Source organism: Numenius arquata, chromosome 12 (genome assembly GCF_964106895.1).
Source record: "Numenius arquata chromosome 12, bNumArq3.hap1.1, whole genome shotgun sequence".
Lineage (NCBI taxonomy): Eukaryota > Metazoa > Chordata > Aves > Charadriiformes > Scolopacidae > Numenius > Numenius arquata.
The window spans coordinates 37,967,749-37,985,494 of record NC_133587.1 but is presented as its reverse complement, the minus strand read 5'-3'; the positions used below and the strand labels follow the sequence as shown (position 1 = coordinate 37,985,494).

Genomic DNA, 17,746 nt, shown 5'->3' with positions numbered 1-17,746 from the left:
GACAGCACTGGTTTGGAGGAACGTTCGGAAGGGGAAAGGAACAGTGATCAACCACCACCCATACCTGAGACTCATAAAGCTTCTCCTTCCTGTTTGCCACCTCATTCCGGATAATCGTTCCGATATATTCAATGACCATAGTGTGCTTTTCAATGTCTCTAGCAGCATATAAGCCCAGGCCCTACAAAAAAACCAAACAAACCAGGCTGTGATTTAGAAGTGTGTAATGAATGGACGTTTACACGGCGTCCCTCACCCTGCCCCCAGCCCCCCCCCGCAGGAGTTCACGTGAACAGTGAACCGCCCGGCGAGAAGGGAAATAACTGATGCCGTAACAGCCCCGATGCAGATCCCAGCTTGACATTACGTTTTTAAGATGAAGAAAACGTACTTGGCTTCCGCCCGGGAGAGAGGACGAGCTGCTCTCCCAGCTCCGACACCTGACTCTGCCAAGACTGAAAACGCACTGAAAAATGAAGCGGGCCTTACGAGAGCCGAGAGCCCCGACAGGGACCCAGCCGCGCAGTTCAAGTCCAACCTAAAATAAACACCACCCGTGTTCGCACACAGCGAGATTAACGGGGAGGCTTTTGCGAAACGGGCTGTGGAGAAAAGCACCAACGCAATTACATAAAGCAACGAGTTTCTTGTTCTTACGAATGCAAACAGGTACTGAACTCTTCCTGCGGATCTCGCAGCGCTTCGCTCGGCTTGGGCTGAGCGTGTCGTGCTTCCACTGTGTATCTGTATTTTTCAGTTTTACTGAGTTTTTGAGAAATACGTTAAAAAAACCAACCCAAACCTCAAAGAAACCTTTATCCCAGATGACTGTAACAAATGAATTTTTAAGATATCTGCAATAATTAGAAAGAAATCTTACTTAAGGTAAATATACAGAAGTGATTTGCCATGTAAAAATTGCCAATTTTGGGACAAGACTTGAAAGAAGTTTCCAATAGCTTCCAATTTCTAAATATAAATTTTATATAAATACGTAGATATAAAATATACAAAATTTATAAAACCCACAACATTTCTATAAAAATAGACATAAATAAAAATGTGTACGTAATTTTTTTTACTATCCATTCCCCAGCACGAGAACTGACCTGAATCCGCGAGCGAGCGAGGTACACGTTGGACTTCCATTCAGTTTTCATCTTGCGGTACTGAGAGGACTTGGAATGGACGAACTGCTTGCTGTAAGGCGCGTTCAGCTCTCCCGTAACTGTGCTCTGAAAGGACTTCGATGTGCTGGTGCTATTCAAGGTGTGAGGCCTGTAGGAGTTGGGCATATAACAGGAAAGAATACAAGAAAAACTGAAGATTTCTCCGAAAAGAGCCACAAAACCCATTTAAAAATTCTTGGGGACGTACAGACACTTAAAGCCAGCTAGCAGAGACGACACAGCAACTCCTTCCATCGGGGCATGCACATACACAGCCAAAGACGACAGGGTTTGTAAGCAGCAGACGAAAGCACAGATAACCCTAAGCAGCCTATAAACCCTGGGCTGTACTATGTGAAATTAAAACAAAATACCTTAACACAAACCTCTTGACATGGGTACTCATTTTAGGCTCGGCACGGGCACAGCCCGTGGGGTTGATGGCAAGAGGGAGTTCCATTAAGGGGTTTCGGCCATAGCGGAAAGTGTAGTTCTCGCAGGCCTCAACCCCTGGCAGCTGCAACGAAACAGAGAAGAGAGAAAAAAAATTCCAAGTAATTATATGTTAATCACATGTAACAAAACCTTTACTATTCCGCGCTGCTTCCTGTTCCCCTTCTCATGTGTATATGAGATACCCGACAATTTGGGGTGATCCAGCAAGGCGCGGGATGGCGGAGACTCACCGATTCGGCAATCCTGGCCACGGCAGAGACTGTCAAACCAAAGAGGTCTTCACCCTTCAAATAGCCGGGGAACAGCTGGAGCATTTCAGACTCTTTTCTAACAGAAGCAACGGGCTCCAAGATTTTATCCCACACACCTACACAGCCATATGGGAAAGAATTACAGTGATCAAAAAAATAAAAGTCTATTGTACTGGTTTTAAAACTAATGCCCGAGGATATCAGGAACCAGAAACCAACACTGAAAGAGCATTCTGTCCTTGGTTGTGTACACAAACAGGAGAATCATTTGATGACTTGCTACTTTGTCCTGAACAAACCCTGAACACGCACGACGTTTCTGCTGCTCCCTGGATTCCTGGGCATGAAGCATTTCATATTCGCAGCAGGGAAACTGTCACCCCTCTGACAACGGTAACACAGACACATTCTCCTGAGAAAACCTGCACGGAGTCGAATTTTCTGAAAATAAACTATACGTTCTGTTTGCACTGATTGACTCCGGTCGGCTCTCAGCTGCGTGTGGACAGCCCCGCAGGCAGCGGTTGGGCCGAGGCCGAGCTCATCAGCAGCCGCAGCACGAGGGGAAACCACCCCGAGCCCCACGGGCCACGTGCACGTTCATGTGCCACGTTCCTGAGACCCTGCCCACGCGTTTATGGTCTTATGTATGTGCTCTCCATCACCCCGCCAGGGACAACGTCACCCGCCCTGAGAACAACACGGTCAACTCAGCTGGCTTTTAACTGCTCACTCGCTTCAGCACCGCTGAGTTGAAAACAACCAAGCAACGGTATTGTATTTAAACAAAATCCCCTGTCGTGAAAGGAAACCTCAGCTGACATTCCTACTGTTAGAATTCATTTTGAACACTCAATCTCGGGTCTCCTCTGTGAACTTGTAACAAGCCTTCTTGTTTGCAGCTTATACAAGTTCTTCAAAGGTGTCCTCAGTCTTCACAGCACGGTATTACGAATGAGCCCTGGAAGCTCACCAGAAGCGTCACATTAAAACAGTGTCTGCAACCTGTTATTTGAAACATCCATCCTGTCCGATGAGCATCAGTAGCAACAACAGAAATACTGGACCTGCAAAAGTCACAGCCTTAGTTCACAAAACTTACCTTTTGGTGTCGTGTCAGTAAGGACCAGATCTTCATGGCCTTGCTCCACAACCTTGATGACAAACAACGGGAGCCCGTCCTTCTCTTCAATCGAGCAGAGATAGCGACAGCGCCTGTTTGCGTATCTCATGCTCCAGTACAACCGGCTGGCCTCGTACCCCACGGGGAAGAGGGCTTTGGAGGAGTGGAAGGCCTGCATCTGCTGTGGCAGCAGCTGACCGACGGCGTGGAAAATCAGGCTTCCCACGCGGAAGGTGTGGTCCCGTTCCCCTCGCTGAACGATGCTGGCGATCTGCCGCACCTCGTCCCGCTGAACGTAGACCCTCCTGAAGACCGCAAAGTAACTAAGCTCTTGCTCATGAGTTCCCTTTGGTTTGTGCATGGGGCAAAGCATGGTCTTGTCTTTAAAAAACATGCATTGTGCTTTAATGGCACAGGTAAAGTGATAAATATTGGTGCACCTTAACCTGTGACAACCGCTGGTGGCACCCATTTTGTGACAAAACATGCATTTCATTTGCAAGCCTCTTCGCAGTGCTAGTTCCACGTTTATTAAGGCACCAGCTTGTGTCTCGTAGACTTCTGTAGACCAAAGAGCACAGTTCAAATGGACCCAAAGGTCTAAATCCAGGTTAAGAAGCCTTGCTGGTCCATCGGTTAATCCATCCCCTTCCTCGTGACAGAAGCAACATTTCCTATAGTCTTTAGGCACAGGATCTGGTTTAAGGGTTGTGCCCAGTTTTTTAAGAAATTCATCTATTTCTTCTTCACAAGGAGGTTTGAATGATCCTTTAGGAATCACAATCTGAATGCTCCACTTCTTCCATTTCATACCTTTCCATTTCTTACTCGGAGGCCGACAGTCATCGAGACTACCGTGTATTGCTTTTAACCTGGGTTTTAGCTTCACCGTTACCTTCAGCTCATCCGGTTTCGCCTCTACCTTGGCTGCTTCAAACGCAGGGGGGAACATGATGGGGGGCGATGATGGAGGAGAAACCTTCTCCTGCAGCTGAGGCAGGCAGTGGACGTCCAACGTGGAGATGTTGTTGCTGTACTGATGGAATGCTTTAGGCGGCCTGTCCTTCATCGGCGACTGTGGCAAAGATGGAACCGATTCCTGATAAATCAATGGAAAACTCTTTAAAAATAAATCCCAAACCAATAACCATTAAATGTCTCATGAAAACAGTCAGGTCAGAACTGAAGAGTCTACTCAGAAAGTCATGATACAGTGACAGAGAAAGATGGAAATTACCCTGGTGTGTGTTACCACGGGCTGCGCCAGGATACAGAGCACAGAAGTTACAGAATCACAGAATGATACTGGGTTGGAAGGGGCCTCTGGAGATCATCTAGTCCAAACCCCCTACCAGAGCAGGTCCACCAGAGCAGGTTGCACAGGAACTTATCCAGGCGGGTTTTGAATATCTCCAGAGGAGGAGACTCCACCACCTCCCTGGGAAGCCTGTTCCAGGGCTCTGCCACCCTCAAAGTAAAGAAGTTCCTCCTCATGTTTAGGTGGAACTTCTTATCTTCAAGTTTGTGCCCATTTCCTCTTGTCCTATCCCTGGGCACCACTGAAAAAAGACGGGCCCCCTCCTCTTGACACCCCCCCTTTAAGTATTTATAAGCATTGATCAGATCCCTCCTCAGCCTTCTTTTCTCTAGACTAAAAAGACCCAAGTCCCTCAGTCCCTCCTCGTAAGGGAGATGCTCCAGGCCCCGAATCATCTTTGTAGCCCTCTGCTGTATCCTCTCCAGCAGTTGCCTGTCCTTCTTGAACTGGGGAGCCCAGAACTGGACACAGTACTCCAGATGGGGCCTCATCAGGGCAGAGCAGAGGGGCAGGATAACCTCTCTCGACCTGCTGGTCACACTCTTCTTGATGCACCCCAGGATGCCATTGGCCTTCTTGGCCACAAGGGCACATCGCTGGCTCATGGTCATCCTATTATGAAGAGAACTATATATTAGTTCTCCCAAAACAACCTAGAACATGGTGCCCTTCAATACAGAAGAGGAAACACAAATAATCCTTTGTCCAGGTTTTGAATGAAAAATGACTCAATTACCCCAGACGAGCCAACCAACGGATTTAGTTCTTAGGTATTTTTAGAAAGTTTTATTACAACACAAACTAATCTTAAAATATGGGTCACCAAATTACTTTAAAGAGTAAGAATCTTGTTATTTGGTAGAAGGGGAAGATTTGGAATTAATGCCACATATTTTTCCTGGAGGAAATTCCTGCAGGGCCCCAGATTAGTCACACACCTCGAGGACTTAACTATTCACTCACAGTAAACAAGAATTAAACCTGCAGAGATTTGGTAAAAGAATAAAAGGAGAGAAAACAAGAACAAAGGAAGTTTAGATTTAAAAGTGCTTAATGTGGCTTGTACGATTAATCTTGAAAGAGTAAATGAAAGGATCAAGAGGCTGAACATGACATTTAATTAACTTAATTATGTACGTGCTCATGCACTTGTGCAGAAATGTTACCCTGTTTAAATACTCGTGAAAATGAGCTACTTGGGACACTAAAAGGATGTGGATGTAAACATATTTATCTTCTCTTCCAGGCTTTTTTTTTTTTATAATTTTTTTATTTCTTCTGAAAAAATAAGTAGGATGCATTTGAAGGAAGGCTGCATGTTCTACAGTAAATATAGGACTATGAGAAAACACTAATTAGGTAAGGCTTAAAGCACGTGGCCCGATCTGTCCACTGGTTTAGGGGAAGAAAAGGAACATTTGAACAAGAAAAAGCAGAAACCAAGCTGGTTAAAAGTAGTACTCAACTAGTTTTATCTATGCCCTGTGCGGCAGTATATACTGTATAAGCCCAATCCCAAAGCAGGAACTAGCCCTTAAAGATGTATCTATAATTTCATAGAATGCCCAGAGCAGTTAAATGACTACGTTTTTGAGATTCAGAGCCTGTGAGGAGAGCGAAGGTGGCTGCTGTTCTGCCACGCACCTCCCTCAGACAGAAAGTTCTGCAAATGGGAATTTTACTTCATGCTGCTGGGTCAGAATCTCAAAAATTCATTTATAAATTTTTAAAACAAAGTGCAAACTCCCTCCTCTCCCCCCATCATTTGTGTTCTTCAAAAAATAGCCACGACCATTTCTGCTCACTAGGGTCTCCCAGCAGTTGATACTTACTTTGTTCTCGGAGTTTTTTGCTTGCACAGCTGCTGAATAAAGAACAAAGCAGTTGTTGCTACAGAATACGATGTCCTTCATTTTATCAGAGCCCTCCTGGGAATCCTGGGAATCAAACAGGGAAGATTATCAGTTGTGCACTTCGATACCACTCTTTACATAATAAGTGTAATGAAACAAGTCTTTCAATCTGGCCAGAAACTATTTATTTGTAGAACATTTGTGAAATAATGAGCGATACTGTGATATAAATACTTGATTATTTGACAGATCTAACGCTACCACCACCTACAACCTTGTTCTTCAGCATTTCTTGCCTTTAACAGAAGTTTAACAATCAAAATAAAGCCTTCTATCCCATGCACCCATCTGCTCCATACTTGCAAAGTAAAATCCATTTTCTCGTATCTTTAGATGGCAGAAGAACGTCTCATTTCAGCCTAATCAAAGACAGATCACGCTGTTTTATCTACTGATTCATCTGCAAAACATTACTGGGAATTCAGTGCTGCTCTGACTACATGAACCCATTACTTCTGCATATAAATTTTGACTATACACCTTTGTGGCATCATTACCTCACTCTCATTCAAAGAAAGAGCAATGGTACTTTTTTAATGAGTTGCCAGTGCAAATACTCTGTGTTTGTGTCTGGCCATAAGGAGCAGCCTGGGGTACCCTTCACACAAGAAACAACCTAAAATACCAAACGCTGAGACTGAAACCTGATTCCTGCTCGAGAACAGTCTCAGTGTTCTTGGTCTTCTAGTATTTCCTGCCATGGCGATATGGCGCTGCCTTACAAACAGGTTCCGTTTGAACTGAGGTCCCTGGAAGGTCCCTGGGAGGAGGTCAGTAGCAGAATTCAGGAAGCTGCCACATTTACTGGTATTTACTGAAATTCATTTTAAGGAAGTAACAACTATGACATCTCTTGTTTGTGTCACAAATGTGCTTCAATGTCCCATCCTGAAACAGGACACACAGAAGGGAGACTACAAAGAAACTCGAAGTGGTGTCAGTCTGACACGACAAGCTGTGGTCTCCGTTGTGCCTTCGCTTGCCCACTGACCATTACGCGGGAAGCCACGCTCCTGTTGCAGTACCTGTTTGAGGAAAGGCAGGTCTTTGAAGGACTTCCGCACACCACTACCAAGAACCACTACTTTGCAATGAGAGCACCATCGAGGTCTCAGTGCTGAGCCTTCTGCAATGTTCTGACTGTGATCCTTATAGGCAGCTATACCTAGAAAATAGATAAGTCTCTTAGAAGCTGTATCAGATTAAACCAAATTTATGAGAAGTCACAGTATTCTTCAGCAGTCTAGAGAAGTAGCATCCTCCTGGACAGGGCATGGAAGTCAGGCTTTAAACTGTATCCTGATGGGGAAATTGTTTAATCTAGACCAAAACCAACAGTGCAAACAGCAACGCAAAAATACATTCTTGTATAAGAAATTAGTAAGGAAACCAACGTAGGAATACACGCTTATACAATTATGTCAAGTTTTCCAGCATAGGAACAATCTTTCTGAACAATGGATTTAAAATCAGATGGGACAAATAAACCTAATAATGTTGGGAATTACTGGCAGAAATACCTCACCGACAGGGATGTAGATAACATAACAGAAATTGGAAATGGATCAGACCTATTAATTAATGGTTAGCATCAGGAGCAGGTTCACATGTACTGATCAGGTACAAATATTTACAACAAAAATCAATTATTTAATTCTAGAGCATGAATTTATGAGGCTGAAATGCCTTAATACTGACTGTTAAAATTTTGGTACTGAAAACTCAGAAGAATTAATGGTTACTCACCATTGCTGTTTGCAGGAAAGGGCACATTAGGTTGTTTCAGTCCGTAAGGCCCGACAATCCTGGCAGGTCCCATGGATCCTGCCTGGGGACCCTGGAGCAGCAAGTGCTGCCTGTACTCCATAGACGGGGTCACTCTGTGACTGCTGGCGGCTGCCATGGAGGATGGGACGTCTGGAGCGTTACTAACCTCATAACTGTTGGGAATTCTGACGTGGAGCAGGTTGGAGAATGCCGCTACAACGCTACTAATGTTCTAAAAACAATAATAAAAACACACCTTTGTTTTCATCAGATGGGCAGTAAGATAGCAGTAATATAAATTATTAGAAGATTACAAAAGCTGCTTTATTATACTATGCTATAACCCCTCCAGATTCACTATATGTAAAATATATTAACTGCTGTTGTATTTTATATACGTAACACAAACTTATTTCTTTTACCTCAGCAGCTGTGGGATGTAAAGTAATTGCTACAGATATAAGGCCAGATTTAGGACCATTCTGGGATGATCCAAGCTGAGAGGCAAAGAAGCCAGAACCAGGTAATGCTCCTGAACCAGGTTCTGATTTTATATAATTCCTTTTGGCTTCTGAACCTGAAAATAAAACAAAATACACCAGGTTAGTCACACATGCACGTGAATACAAAAAAAAAAAAAAAAAAAAAAAGGCTAGTTCTAATTGTTTGCTCTGCTGCAGTCTCACCTTTTCCAGTACTGCTTGGCAGGATGGGAATGATGGGAGATGGGACAGGCTCGGGGTTCTCCTCCTTTACGACTGACAAGTCCGGATACCTACTTATTTCCATTCCCACCACACTTTCAGGAGAGGAAGAGGGAACAAAGCTGTCAGGAGTGTCCCTGTCCTCACAGTGATCTTGAACCCTGAAACAAAACCCAAAAAAAGCTGGTTTGGAAAACTTTTGGAAATAGTCTAAAACAGAAGTTACAAATCATGACAAGGAGCTATTACGAATGCGCTTCTTGCTACTAGTCATGGAAGGCAATTCTGTAGTAAGTCATTACTTCTAGGTATCTCATACTCCACTGCACGTGGTGGTTTCTTGGGACAGATATATAAAGAAAAACAGAGGCACTAAGAAAGCCCAGGCTCCATCACAGAACTGTCTGTTCCCCATGGCCCCATCTACCTGTGTAAAAAATTAGTATTTTATATTTAAACTTTCTGATCTAAGTGTATTCACCGGCCTATCCCTCCTCATCCATGCATAGGCTTCAGTGCTTCAGAGCCACCCAACTTTAGTTTAGGCAAGTGACAGGGAGGGAAAAAGGAAGATCCTTGCAGGGAGCCTCATGTTGTAGCAAACAATTCCCGCAGGGTAACAGGATCTGAGTAGAGCTGGGGAGTTTTCAGGCCGGCTCGGGCACAGTCCTGCTGTCTGGTACAGCAGTCACCTATTGTCATGGTACGACAGCACCAAGTTGCTCCAGGAAAAATATACATTTATACAGTTTTCTTCCACTTTTAACAGAGCAAGGTAATGAATTCTTAACAACCTAACGGGATCGAGTCCAGCAGTGGCTGAACTCTATGCTGCTCTCTACGTGTGGAATGCTGAGAGTTAAATAGGACAAACGATCCCATTATGCTCTCGTTATGCACAATGGGTTTTGTTTCTTCACACTTCCACTCTCATCTCCTGCTGAAAGATCACAGAATCCGCTCCAAATACGCATTTGAAGATGTCAAGGAAAACCCACCTTAACTCCTCCTGGTTGTTGTGAGGTGGTGTTGGGAGTGAAGCAGGAACATCCACAGTTTTGGGGCCCTGAGCCATTGCTCTTGCTAATAAATCATCTTGTGGTCTGAAAGGCAACTGGAACTGCTTTGGTCCCAGAGCTTTGGTAACTACAAACAGAAACGCAGAGCACAATGAGACACCTGTACAGCTCTTCCACTGATGTACACTCTGTGCAGCAGGGTACTGGTGGCTCCCTGATACAATCAGTGCACTGCAGCAGATGGCAACACCACACTCATCCACTTGCAGGCCAAAAAATCTTGACCCTTCGTGAGTTATCTCCATATTTATAAAAACTTGCAAATTTTGAGCAAAAAGGGCTCAAAAGGCTTTTGAGTGTGCCTTCTTCCAGCATGCGAGGATTTTTGCTTTACTTAAAAAAATAAATAAATAAACAACTTTGTAACAACAAAAGAAAAGGGGTTGGAAAAAAGGATTTTAATCCCTGATCAGTCCTTAGGAAAAGGCAGTATAAACCTTTATTTAATAGAAAGTAATCTTAATAGACCAAATTATAAGAATCAGAAAATACATAATGACTCCACATAAAGCCTGCTGAGGATACGTTTCAGGGAGATCACTTGTGAGCTCACTCAACTGGTTAGTCATTTGTACTGGACGTTAAAAAAATGATCTTAAGGTTTTTGTTTTCATCTCTTAAGAAAACTTCTAGCTCTTTTCAAAAGGGAAGGGGAAAAGGCTATCGTTTGACATTATACTGGTGTAAAATTCAGCTGGATAGTAATGATGACAAGCTTAAAGAGGCCAGGCATTCTGTTTTTATAAAAACGACTATAGCAACTAAAAAGCATCCCGATTATCTATTTTCTGATTTGCTACAAACTGGACTCATTAATTATGGAAACAATAGGTATTAGTCTTACCATCGTGACCTCCCAACATACCAGCCTTGCCAGCAAGTTCCTCGGTGGTTGCGAAGCCATTTACCAACTTCTGGCAGGCCACGGGGGGTGGTGTGGGAGGCAGAGAGGCTGGGGGGGTCGGAGGATTGCTCAGATTATTCTGCTGCAAGAGGTTAAAGAACCGTACATAAGCCACGGAACACAAGCTGAAAACTTGCCTTGCTCTAGTAAATGTAACCCATTCACATATTTTGATACCCCGCAGCGATTAGTTAATTCTCAAGCGTGTGGCCAGATACATAAAAGTATCTACTGTGAAAGACACAACGCTTTGCTTTTCTTATATGAATGATACTATCAGAGAAATAGTTTATATGAGGAGTATACATCACTGAAAGAAGATATAGCTCAATTATTTACAGCAAAGCATAAAAAGCATTTTTAGAAACGGTTTGGGAGCCCCAACCAGTTCCTACAGTTTAAGCAAAGGTCTGAATTGCAGGCTGAGAGCGCTATTCCACCGTGACTCTCCATCACCAAACCCAAGTCCGCTTACCCAACGTTCACTGAAAGGGAAGCTGCCTCACGTTCAGCACAGGCTGAGGCTGAGCTTCCTCTGAAGCAGTTACCATGGAGAAGCAGATACTCTGCGAGTTCACACTCCAGGCTACTTCTCGCTAGCTTCCTTAACTGCCCATATTTTAAATGAAAATTAAATGAGAACTTCAGTATCTGCTCTCATTGCAGTCATGCCTATAAAGCTCATACTTCTTACTCACTTTTGACCACAGTAACCATTTCTCCTAGGTTACATCCTCAGCTTGCCTGCCACATAAGGCTGGAGTAACCACCACTGTTTTTTAACAAGTGTCTAAAGTTTTTATAGTAGGGCAGCCAAGCAGCAAATTCGATTCTGTCTGTTTGCTATCTTGCTGCTCTCCCAATATTGCCACTCTGATCTCAGAGAGACCGAATTTTAAATTCTGTGTTATTAGCTCGTCAACAGTCTGTTTTGTTTAGAGTGCTCAGGTTCTCAGTTAGGGCTTAGTGGACAAATAAGGAAGGTCTGTTTCCTATTTAATTCACATTAAGAAAGGCTTTAATGCTTTCAATGACTTTGCAAAGTACTAAGAATTCAGCCTCTTCTGCTCCATAAAACTGTAATTACAATTTTCACTATTTAGCATCCATTTGTAAAAGGAATATCTGTAGTTTTTAATTAGTTAACAATACAGTTCCTAGAACTGATTTCCACTTTCAGAGTAAAACAATGGTGACTGTTTCACCACTGCACCATCTATCTAGTCTAGCAACAGAAAACTATTTTCTTCTGGTTGCACAGAAGGCAGGAACTCCAACCAACCAGCAGTAATAATGGCATGAACTTCTTTTCCCACAGAGAGCACACAATGGAAATCCAGATTAAAACTGTACCTTGTAAATGAGCTGGGAGTAGTAATCTGAAGCCCCATCGAGAGTAGCACTACCAAAGCTTCCTACCAGCCGATTTCCACCATTCAGCTGGCCGCTGCCATAGGGGAGAAAGTGTGCAAAGCTCACTCCAATTATTGGTTCCATCAAAGGCAGAAGAGAAAGCTGCTGTATTAAAAGAAAAAGTGAGATGTTAATTTAACCGTAACACAGAAGCATTGCAGATCTCCAGACACCAGTAGAGTGGTTTCTAATTTAAAAAAAAAAAAAAAAAATCATTGGAATGTACCCACTATCAGAAAACTGTGTCAAACACAGCCTCTCTGTTTGTTAGGGAAGGTGGTCCCCTGTCCATCGGAGCCACAGCTCCGGCTCCCTGGAAGTTCTGCCACAGAGGCTGCTGGAGCCCACCGGAACTCCACGGCTTTGAGACTACATCTTCCTGATGTAGTGTCCTGTGTCCTGATGACTGACATCACATCACTACATCTTCCAAATTGAAATAAAATCAAATCTTTACATTTCATAATTTTATGGAAGTTTTCATTTTCTCCACCCTGTACTCAAAATTCAACTAAATAATCAACTTTATTTCCACCATGAGAAGTTCACTCCTTTTTGATGCACCACCCAGCACCTGTACACCCACCTGCTTTAACTGGATGAACGTATCAGCATTGGGGTAAATAGTTTGCTTTTCTTCTTCCTCTTTTTTTCTTTTCTTGGACCGAGGAGCTGCCTTCTCTCCCGTCCTCTGAGCTCGCTTATTTCTCTGTTTCTTGGTCTCAGGTCCTACATCTGTTCTTTGAAGCTGGCTGTTACTGCACCCAAACGCACCCTGCATCTGGTTTCCTGCAGTTTGCTGGTATAAAAAAAAAATAAAAGTGAAGCAGAATTTTTGACATTTTAATATACAATTCATTGAAATTTACTGCACAATAGTGTAAAGAACATGCATAATATAATAAATCTCATCGATAACAAACTGTGTTTTATGGTTTGTTGACTTTGCTGTCTCACTGGCAACTGTAACTGCTGCACTGTCCCTACACACAGGATTATGACTTATCGTTAACACTGACATTTGAAAACATCATTAAAAAACTCACAGACCAGAAACATTTTCTTTTGAATACTCCCTAAAATAAAGTAACATATGCACGCAACCTTAGAGATTTTCACAAGGGCATAATGAAAGGCAGACTTGGTTGCAGAAAAGGCGTGTAAGTTAATATAATACAAATGTATTTTGAGGTTAGAAACAAAAACAGTATTGTGAAACACTTCTGAATTGTATCATTTGCTTAAATATTTTCAGCACGAATTTGCAAAGCCATTCTTCATATAAAAGTACAGTTGTGTAAAAGCAACCAGGATGGGACTTGGTAATGCAACAGACAGCGGCAAGGCAAAACAAAGTCCAATTTCTTTTTATCAATTATTATTTTAAACAGCTCCACGTGACCTCTACCGCAAGTACTCTCACCACTATTCCTGTCATACGTTTTAACCGAGGATCTTTAACATTTACCTAAGTTACCCGCTGCCCACAATTACCTTTATTTTTATCAGTCTTTATTCATTTTGAATGTATTTAAATTTTGTTTCAAGGATGAATTTAGAGTTCAGGCAGCCATAAAACAATGCTGAGTGGAGATTAAATATGAAAATAAAACAACCAATAAATATAAGTGTAAAGTGTATCCTACCTCCACAGAAAGCAATTTTCTTTAGGTCTGTTTTTAAGAACCTTATAAATTATTAAATCATATAATGCCATTAATATAAATAATTAATGCTCCCTTCCATTAAAGTAAAATTAATTAAGAGGAATATTCAGTAACACAGAAATCCTGCCACTTTAGGAGATTTAACAATTTCACACTTTTGATCAAAATCCTAGAGTGCAGTTTCTACTAAAATTAGAGACAATATATGATTTTTACAGTCAAGACCTGAGCCTGGACTTGCTTGCAGAGAACACCCCAGTGGTACAGCTGATGGGGTGAGAAGCCCAGCCCCAGGCCCCTGCAAAGGCACGTCCTACACGGGATTGAGTAGAGTCACAGAAGAAAGCAGCATAGAGACCTACTGTCTATCATACAGAAACATACTAGTAGATAATTAAGAGTCATACTGTAAAATCTTGCCTTTATCTCGGTAAATAGTAGGCATTTTTAAAGATGATTATTGATAGAAAAATTATTTTTTGCATTTTAATAATTTCTGAATACACTGATCTATGAAGCCGTAATTAAAACTTGTTCTTTTTATAACACAGATGATTTACTCATGGAGAAAAGGCAGGGAGGGAAATGATAATTCCTTAAAGCTCTTTATTCCACCCTTGTGCAGGTAGGTCACGTCCCCGTGTTTCACAAACGCCTGCAGTAAAGGCACAAACTCGCTTTTGATTGTTGAGGATCACTTATAACAAAACCAGTAACAGGCTCACCATTCCTTCAGCTGGACTCGGCTTCTCTGTTAACTTCTTATCCCCAGAAGCCTCCTCTTCTGTCCGGCTGCTGTTCTCCGATTTCTGATTTAGAAGAGATGAGGACTTCTTATTTTTAAGCAGGTGTTTCAGCAGTTCATTCCCCGACTCTCCTTTCGCTGCCGGAACGCTCGCTGGCTGTGCCGGACTCTGAGCTGAAGAGGCAGACTGTGACAAGACCTTATCTTCTTCCACCTTAATACTGCTTGGATTTTCTGGTTTAGGCTCAGCCTGACCCAAGCACTGATCAGTTTCTGCCTTTTCTAGTTTAACTTCTTGAATGCTGGTGGGTGGATCTGGTTTAGCCTTTTCGGTCTCTGTATTTACAGAGGGAGGTTTCTGTGGCAGAGCGCTGCCGGGGAGCTTACTCTCCAGCTCGGGAGAGGTCTGGCTCTCTCCTGCGTTTGATGTTGATGGGCCCGTTAACTCCACTGACTCTTGTTCATCTTGGTGACGTGAAAGCTCATTGGGGGTGTTAACTGTGGGAGTGGAGGTAGAATCAGAAACGGTTGGAGTTGATGGCGCAGTTATATCTGAATGTGGAGTCGAGGGGGCTTTTATTGACTCGGCATCCTCGTCCTTTTTCTTTTTTCTTGTCCTTTTCTTTTTTCCTTTCTCCTCTGGGATTATGTCAGAGTACAGCTGTATGAGAGACTGGCTCGATCCAGGGAAGTTGGCTGCCTGAGGCACGCTATTGTCCGAACCACACGGGGCACCACTACTGAGCGCTGCAGATGAAGGTACAGCAGACACAAACGGAGGCCTGACTTGGTTCTGCGTAAAGGTGGCCCCAGGGAGATTCCCATGGGTTTGTTTTACATTATGGAAATTAGGGGCTCCACCTGGAACAGCAGATGTATCAGGTCCAAAAGTCGTAGGTCCTACCGGCCTTCGCTCACTGCTTTGCATAAAATTTGCGGCAGGAGGCGAGGTCACGGGACCCTGCTGCAGAATTTGCCCCATTTGTTGCTGTTGATGCTGAGGAGATTGCTGAAGAGGTCGCGGAGTTTGTATGAAATCACAAGGTAGATCAGAATTAAAGAAAGGTATCTGAGATAAGGATGTTTTGTTATTTAATTCAGACCCTATCATACCGTGCTGTTCTAGTTCCATTCGCTGCTGTAAAGCCCTCTGTCGATCTACCTCCTGCATAAGCTGAATGCGTTGCCGCTCCTGTTGCTCTCGTAAACGCTCCTTTCTTTCCCGCTCTTGAAAACTTTCACTGAAAGGGTTATTGTCCTCAAACTCCACCCTTGGTGGTGGCCCTGACTGTGCAGTTGCGTTGGGACCAGGCACAGGAGCTGGTGTACCAGCAGTAATCGGCAACGGTGTCATTGGAGGCTGCATCCTTGCCGGATTCATGGACATATGACTTGCAGGGGCATTTGCAGGTTGCCACCCAGATAAATTTGGCATTCTGGCTGGGTTGGACTGCCCGGGCATCACCACTGCGTGTTGCTGATGCTGGAGCTGTTGTGCCACCATGGGGAAGTTTTGTTGATTCATTGCTGGTGATGTTCCTCCTGGAACCATGGGTGGCTGAGGCTGGACGCCTGGCATTATAGCATGGGGTGCCATTCCACACTGCTGCTGCTGCTGCTGCTTGATTCGATATTCCTCAATTAGTTCTGCATGCTCTTTCTGCTGCTTTCGGATCTAAAAATTAAAAAAGTCATTATTCATCTCTGACACGTACCGACTACGTAAGTAGCATAAAACATGTAGCTCACCATTATAATTTCAGCAGACAATGAACCTCAGGCAAAAATAGCATTTCAGCATAGTCTTATTTTCTCTCCCCATTTAAGGCTAAATAGCCATGATTTCTTTAGAAACACTATCCATCCCAAAATTTTAGAAAAAATAACAGTGCTTCAAAGTTCTAATTACATACCAAGACTGCACCATGCTAGGGAATATACAAACCTAAACCAGCAGTGATCCTTGTCCTACAGATCTCACCATCCACACACAGGGTTACAATAGTTGGGAATAGCCAGGAAAAAGGAAGCAGTGAGATGGATGATCTTCGAGCATCAGCAAAAATTTTTAAAAGACGTAATTGAAATGGAAAAGTTTGCAGGAAAACAGTGAGGCAGGTTCCCATTTATTCACAGGCAGATCCTCAAACGTCACACAGCAGATGAAAATGGCAACTGCTTCTTGAAGATTTTAAATTTTAGGATGAAAAAAACTCGACTTGGGACACTAGAAGTTAAGCCGAGTAGTTTATTTTTAAGGCAAGCAGAAGAAGCCAATGGAAGGATATGATAGTGTCAACTGGAGAAGAAAGAGCATTTCAGAAACACAAGAGATACCCAAGTACACTGCTCTCTAAAAATACAAAAGGATTTGTAATCCACTGGTTAATAATACATACATTATGGAAAATCACATTTCTATTCATTAGATTATGATTTCCATAACTTCCATTTGCTGTTTGTACTGACAGAAAAAGTCCGTAACATAATTAAAAATGTTTGCTAGTACTTGCCTTTATCTGGGGGAAGGGAGAAGCCAGAAAGCTCAGGATAACAGAGACATTAGAGGACACACTCCAGAACGCCAGACAGATGCATCCAAAAGGCTATTTACACAGTGATCTCAGGTCCAAGATGATTTATGAGCGCTGGCTTGGTGCTGACACCGCCAGATAAACAGTCTCACTGCATAAAGCCACCAACAGGATCCATCTGCATTGCGGAGTCCAGCACTCCAGGACTTCTCTGTGGTTACACAGGAAACCTGTGTTGGCTCCATATGCCTGTAGGAGACTTTCAAACCACTACACCCTCCGGGGTCCGCAGCGGCGGATCAGCCAAGTGACTGTACTCGGAATGAGTCGAGATCTCCAAGGACCAGCACTGACGACACCCCGCTGGGTGAGCGACCTGCGCAGACCGACCTGGGGATTGTAACAGCGCAGGGGAGAACGAGGCACAGCTCGTTAGCGCAGGGACAGTGCCACCCTAACACACTTACACCATCCTGGTCGCAGGCAAAATACAGCCGTGTCCCCGTGGCTCTGTGCCTGAGCTCACAACCCTGTCACACACAAGCTCATGTTGCACAAAGTCAGCTCCAGTTTCTCTGCGCCAGTGGCTGGGACCAGCAATTCACAGGGATTTGAGAGTTCTTTACTCTCTATGTACGTATAGAGACTCTGCCCTTTTCAAAAACTAACAGAAGCTTGATTACAGAAAAAGTACTTGATCTGA

The 17,746-nt window shown here is 43.4% G+C and overlaps 1 protein-coding gene across 3 annotated transcripts in view; it reads right to left on the bottom strand.

The window, feature by feature from the left end:
* The window catches only part of KMT2C (lysine methyltransferase 2C), a 201,157-nt gene that overhangs the window by 2,507 nt on the left and 180,904 nt on the right, over positions 1-17,746 (bottom strand). For all 3 annotated transcript variants that reach the window (XM_074157740.1, XM_074157741.1, XM_074157742.1), the window contains exons 43-57: positions 14,490-16,184; positions 12,684-12,896; positions 12,038-12,202; positions 10,625-10,766; positions 9,700-9,847; positions 8,684-8,862; positions 8,420-8,574; positions 7,977-8,229; positions 7,256-7,395; positions 6,150-6,254; positions 2,979-4,098; positions 1,856-1,992; positions 1,544-1,686; positions 1,110-1,278; positions 65-181 (exon numbers count right to left, since the gene is read on the bottom strand). In XM_074157740.1, the coding sequence (XP_074013841.1) occupies positions 65-181; positions 1,110-1,278; positions 1,544-1,686; positions 1,856-1,992; positions 2,979-4,098; positions 6,150-6,254; positions 7,256-7,395; positions 7,977-8,229; positions 8,420-8,574; positions 8,684-8,862; positions 9,700-9,847; positions 10,625-10,766; positions 12,038-12,202; positions 12,684-12,896; positions 14,490-16,184 (4,881 nt within the window). The remainder of the gene's footprint in view (positions 1-64; positions 182-1,109; positions 1,279-1,543; positions 1,687-1,855; positions 1,993-2,978; positions 4,099-6,149; positions 6,255-7,255; positions 7,396-7,976; positions 8,230-8,419; positions 8,575-8,683; positions 8,863-9,699; positions 9,848-10,624; positions 10,767-12,037; positions 12,203-12,683; positions 12,897-14,489; positions 16,185-17,746) is intronic.